The 6,059-nt window shown below is 32.8% G+C and overlaps 1 protein-coding gene across 1 annotated transcript; it reads right to left on the bottom strand.

Moving 5' to 3' along the window:
* Window positions 1-266: 266 nt before the first annotated feature.
* On the bottom strand, window positions 267-4,179 carry LOC124888921 (60S ribosomal protein L6-like). Its single transcript, XM_047400205.1, has 2 exons — window positions 3,644-4,179; window positions 267-357 (listed from the first exon to the last, which is right to left on the bottom strand). The coding sequence occupies exons 1-2, from the start codon at window positions 4,177-4,179 to the stop codon at window positions 267-269; spliced, it is 627 nt and encodes a 208-aa protein (XP_047256161.1).
* Between the last annotated feature and the right edge of the window lie 1,880 nt (window positions 4,180-6,059).

The raw sequence follows: 6,059 nt of genomic DNA, 5'->3' as shown, positions 1-6,059 counted from the left end.
ACTTCTCCATATGCTTTTCTTTTACCACTTGAACAAGATTCAGAGGTGCTCATACCTCAAACTTTGAGTTTCTCCTCGGTTGATGAACTACCTGTTGTCTTTTGGATTTCTTATAATGCAGCTGATGTTCTGCAGCAAGGATCTCCAAACTATGTGAGAGACAAACCCCCCACTGAATTGTTGCCAAGAATCTGGTAGGATTCAACCTGGGCTAACTGGGAATTGCTCGGCAAAGGCAGCTCATCTGACTGAGTACCATTGTCACGCTACTCATTACAAGCATTCTCAAGTTCCAGTTCTGATAATTTATCAGCATTAGCAGCTTCAGGCATCTCTTTCCTCTGAACTGAAATATTGCTTTCCAAGTAAAGCTTACACTCAGAATCATAACTTACATCTATGTGTTTGTATTTTCAACATGGGTCACTTTTGGGCCCATATCATATAATAACTTAGCGTATACTATAAATAAGACTTCTTTCATTTTAGTAGGTAGATTTTGATGAATTATGAATGTAAACACTTGTGAACGTGTAAGGCAATCTTGGATTAGCTTGTGGAAAGTGTGGATTCGGTTGTGTTGATTTATTATTTAGAAACATCGGTTGCTTGAGAATCCAATTTCCTTAAAGTCTACGTAGTAGATTAGGTTCTTTATATGACATTGAATAAAGGGTTTAGGGTTTTATACACCCTTTATTTGCTATTCATTCATCCATTGTGTCTATGTATTATTTGTTCTTTATCTATCCTTACCTTTTATTATTGTATCGTTGTTTAGTTTTCGATTTCGTACTTTGTTCTTGTATCAATGGTGGTAAGTCTTTTTCCTTTACTTATAGGAACAGCTGACTTATCTTCTTTGTATTTTTTTAAAATTTTTCCGTGTCTACCATTTTGTATTCACTTTATTGGCTAGATCTATTGGGTTCGTCTAAGGTTATGGTGAGGTGGGCTTTTTTTTTTCTCTGGTATCTGATCAAGCTTTTCCATCTGTAGCTTCCGATCTGGTTGCATTCTCATCACTGGTTCATTTTTACCTTTAGCACTTTGTCTTTCATACTTGATTTATTCGATACAATGTAATAAACTAATCCCTTATATCAATTTCTAATTTTCTGTGTATACTACTTTTTGTCGCATGATCTTTTAACTGCTTTTCTTATGCCTTAATGAGAGGAAGCACTTCTTCGTTATGCTTTATATTTGACTCTGATATAAGGACAGAGAAGTTTGTCAACATTTAGGATCTTCTTACCTTCTTTATTTAATTGATGAAAATCTACACAATGAATATAGCCTTTGTCTAGTGCCTGATTTGCTAGAAAGTCGACTACTTTATTCTTTCTCTCATTATGTGTTGTATTTTAGCCTCTCTTTTAGCTAGGATGGCTTGAATATCCTACACCTAAATAACATTAGTCAATGGTAGTTTCCATTGGCCATCATTAAATTTCTTTAGAAGCATTGAGTCAATCCGTATGAAAACTCTTCTATGTTGGGCTTGTTAATAGTGTCTTCAAGCTTTTAGCACAACTCTGGCTTCCGCTTATGTATTTTGGTCTACTCAATTTTTACTACTTCAATATATTGTTGGTCCACTTTAGCATCTCTTAGACAAAAAACATGAGTTTCTTACTAAATTTCCCCTCGATGCACCATCTGTGTTGTACTTCACCTAATTTCTTGAAGAAATTCCCATAGGATTTTAGTAATCTTTACCCTTGGTGTATACTCCTCTTGTACACTCAAATTTCCTGGCCACTTGGCTAGGAATTGCATAGTTGGTCTTTTGATTTGAGTAACATATGTAAAGTGCATTTTCACTTGATATGTTACTCCATGTGGATTGATCATTCCTCTTTTATACTTACTGTTATTCATTCTCTACAAATTCCTAGACTATTATACTAGGTATAGTCTGAAAATATGGTCCTATGCCTATACAGGATTGGTGCAATACCATTATTAAAAGTAACACGTAGCCCCATCTTCCTATTGTATTATCCACAATAATCTTTAATTTTATAATAATATTCATAGTGATTTTTGATTTTTGATGCATTTTGATCATTTTATTCTTCTCCGTAGTTATATTATGATATGATGGATAGCGAATGTGAAGTTGGATTACGATATCGCCGATAATAGATATAGATAACATGGTTTCTGAGGTGGTCAGTTGGACATTATATGAGTTTTCAGTTTAGAAAATTCGAGAGTTGGTATGGTTGACTTTGGTTAATATTTGGAGATTTTGAGATCGTATGAGAATTTTGTTAGTTTTGTCAGCTCCGAAATGTCATTTTTTGTGTTGGTAGAACCTTTAGTTTAGGTTCCAAGGTGTTGTAATGGATTTTGAGTAGTTGTTTGAAAGTTGAATATTCAAGCATAAAGTTAACTTTTGTCAATATTCGGTGATAACGGTTTTCTGTTCGAAGTCTGAAAATTTCATTGCGTCTAGAATGCTATTTTTACTCTAGAAGCATAGTCGATTTGTATTCACGGAGTTATGAATGAATTTTGAGGGTCCATTTGAAATTTTAAAACATATGTGTTTCATCTAGCATAACTGTTATCTGGTGTAGGAGAGTTTCATCTTTGTAATCCTCCTAGCTTTATCATGAAGAACAATCACCTGCTTTAATGTGTTCACGAGGTGATTAATTGTGTCCAAAGAGGGTAGGGGAAGCGAGGTCTAGGTCAGGTGTGTGGCCGTCATATTTCTGATGGTGATTGATCGTGATCGCGACCCAGGCCTCTCATTTGCATAGAGTAACAGGCCTAGGCAGAGTTTAAATGCCATTTTCAATCTAAAATCCCATAACTTAATTTTTGAAACTTGATAATTATTTTTGGGCAAAATGGTTCGGTGAACCCCTGTACTATGTCGGTTTTGTAAGTTGGACACTTCTACTTACATGTTTGTCATCTGGACTCCTGAACCCACTAAAAAATAATATTTTAAACACTTTTTTGATGAGCGTAACACACTCTCGCCACATCAGCTGCTATGTCAGCTTACACGTCTACCACGTCTGTCACGTCAGCTGCCACATCAGCCGCCAAGTCATTTTTAAGTATTACATTAAATTTTATGTTATTTTTAAAATGCTACACAAGAAATTAAATATTAAAATAAATTTAATTAAATAATTTTTTTTTATAAATTGTAGAAATTCTAATACACAAATACAATAAATTTTTAATTTAAATTAAATTAAATTTTCAATTATAAATTTAAAGTTTTAACTATAAATTCACATTATACAAACATAATGAATTTTCATTTTTTATTTAAATATCTTCAACAATTTGTAAAAGTTACAAAATTAATCCTAAACAAAATGAGAAAATGAATAAAAAAAAATTTAAAAAGTAAATCAAGAACAATTTTTTTTTTTGACAATGAACAACAGACAACAATATCAACCACAACAAAGACCTCTTCAAGGATATATAATTTTTTTTAACAATGAACAATAACAACAACAATATCAATCAGCAAAGACCCTCTTCGGGAACAACAATAATATTTTTTTTCTACAATGAACAACAACAATATCAACCAAAACAAAGCAAAGATCCTTTTCATGGATATATAATTTTTTTTTTAACAATGAAAAACAATAACAATACCAACCAGCAAGGACCTTCTTCAGGAGCAACAACTTTTTTTTTTTTACAATTAACAACAATGACAATATCAACCACAACAAAGACAAGGAATAACATAAACTTTCGTTGAATCTTGTCAATCTTAACTCCACTAACATCCACTTTCATTGAAGTAACAATAACATAAGCTTGATTAACTCTTCTTAATGGAACCCCGTTAACCTTAAACGACCCACTAACAAGTACTAGTCCAGAACATACAAGTTGTTTCAAGAACACAACTCTTTTTTCCTTAAATCTCCCATCTAGAATAATAAAACCAGTACCAGGTGTAATACTGACTCTCAATTTTGTGGGTTTTGGTTTGTGTTCGTTGATGAGGGATTTTTCCACATCATCAGCTGGGTAGAATTTTGGTGGTTTGATAGCGGTGGTTGAGGGCGGAGCAATGACGGCGGTGGATTTTGGGTGGGTGGGGAATTTGCCGCCCTTTTTCTTTTTGATAACCCAAAGGCCCTTTTTGTGGTACATTTTGGAACGGAAGAATTTGCCAATTGGCATGTTTGGAGTGAAAGGGGAACAAAATGAAAGTGAAATTTAAATTGTGCAAAGGGTAAGTTTGAGAAAGTGAATAAAAAATTCTTTTTATTTTTTTCAATTTTAATATTATTTTCTTTTTTTAATTAGTTTAATATAAAATTGGCCAAAAATTAACCCCACTCGCGCTTCAGGCGAGTGTAATCGCTCTCCTTATCCTAGTCAGTATTTTAATTCTACATAGGTAAAGTCAACGGTCAAAGGGTTTAAAATATAACTTTTTTGTGGGTTCAGGGGTTCAGATGACAAACATGTAAGTAGAAGTATTCAACTTACAATACCGATATAGTATAGGGGTCCAGAAGGTCATTTTGCCTTATTTTTGGGAGAATCATAAGGTGATTTTTGAGATTTTGTCATTGGGTATGATTCGTACACTATCACACATTTCCTAATATTTTCTTCATGATTTCATCTTCAAATCATAGTTTCAAATGCAAAATTTGGGGATTTTGAGGTAAAAGTTAAGAAATAATAAATTGATGATTTCAAGGTTGATTTAATGTCTCAATAAAACATCGAATTTAGAATCCTAAAGTAATGAGTAACATGATTTTCTATTAAAATTTTAGTTTATCGTTATGGGTTTAATGTTGACATTTGGTTAAATTTTTGACCTAAAGTTTAAGTATAACAATATGAGTATCTTTGGTTTTATTTTCTTATGTAGAATACATTTTATTAGATTGGAACATTCAGAGGCTCTTTGGAAGACAAGGCCTCAATTTGACATTGTGGGACTTTTTAAAGGTAAGCTGAGGTTTCTTTGACTTTTCTTGAAGTGTTTCTTGCTAATTGATTGTACTTGGATTAATAGGGACGTGGGAGTTCCGTATAGATGAGATGGCATGCATCTATGTGGGTATTGATGTTATTTGAAGTGTTAAAAATAATTAATGACTTGGAATATTTCCCTATTTGCTAGCATGATAGTTATGGATTGTAATTGATAGTGAGTTGTTAAGTATGCTAGTTGGTGATTGCATTTTCATTTGAGATTTTGAGCATGCTTATGAGGATAATTGATAAAATACAATCTCTGATTAGTTGAAGTGTAATAATGGAGTTTTATTGATTTTTAAAGTTACAAAAGGGGAATCTTGAATGATAATTGAATTAATGCCTAGTATGAAATACTTTAGTTGATATTGTATTTGGCGTTTCGGATTAGTATGATATGCCTACATATTTTGTATTGCATTTTATTAGGGTCAGAGTGGCACGCCTTCTTCATATGTTTAGGATCAGAGAACATACCATCTTATGTTGTATTTATATTCAGAGGGCATGCCTGTCATGGCATATGAACCTCGTAGGTCTTTCATGGGTCCTAACTAGCTATATCGATTAAAAGGTATATACACAACATATGTATTTCATTCATTCTTATTCATATGGTACTTGAATGATATTTGATATGATAGATGACTGACTGAGTTGTGACATTTGGATTATTTTTAGATGAAATAATGTTATTAAGCTGAATTCTATCTTTGTTGTCATGATTTATCTGTTATCCTAGGTGTGGATTTCTGTTTGAGGGTTTGGGTGGTTCTCACAATCAATTTGGTTTAGTTTCAAATGATGTTGTTGAGTATATATATTAAGTACTCACACTTGTTTATTTTTGTACTTTTCCTTATATGTATTTAGCTAATTGTTCTACGACATTAGTTAAGCCCTTTGTGGGGAGATTTCTAGTTTTGAGACCTGAGGTAGCGGCCGACCAATCCCCGGTCTCTTCAAATTTCCTCTCTTTTTCTCAATTATTCATGTCATTCCGTTGTATTTGTCATATTCTAGACTAGCGTTTATATTTTACTCCTCATAGAGATCTGTACTTT

The sequence above is a fragment of the Capsicum annuum genome, chromosome 11 (assembly GCF_002878395.1).
Source record: "Capsicum annuum cultivar UCD-10X-F1 chromosome 11, UCD10Xv1.1, whole genome shotgun sequence".
NCBI classification, from domain to species: domain Eukaryota; kingdom Viridiplantae; phylum Streptophyta; class Magnoliopsida; order Solanales; family Solanaceae; genus Capsicum; species Capsicum annuum.
This window is presented reverse-complemented; position numbering and strand designations above follow the sequence as displayed.

Excerpts from the sequence above, each read along its gene's own strand:
- LOC124888921 (XM_047400205.1), bottom strand. The coding sequence starts at position 4,179 with ATGCCAATTGGCAAATTCTTCCGTTCCAAAATGTACCACAAAAAGGGC. Across the intron at positions 358-3,643 it reads CCTGAAGAAGGTCCTTGCTG|CAATATTTCAGTTCAGAGGA; the intron begins GTTGGTATTGTT and ends TTACTTGGAAAG.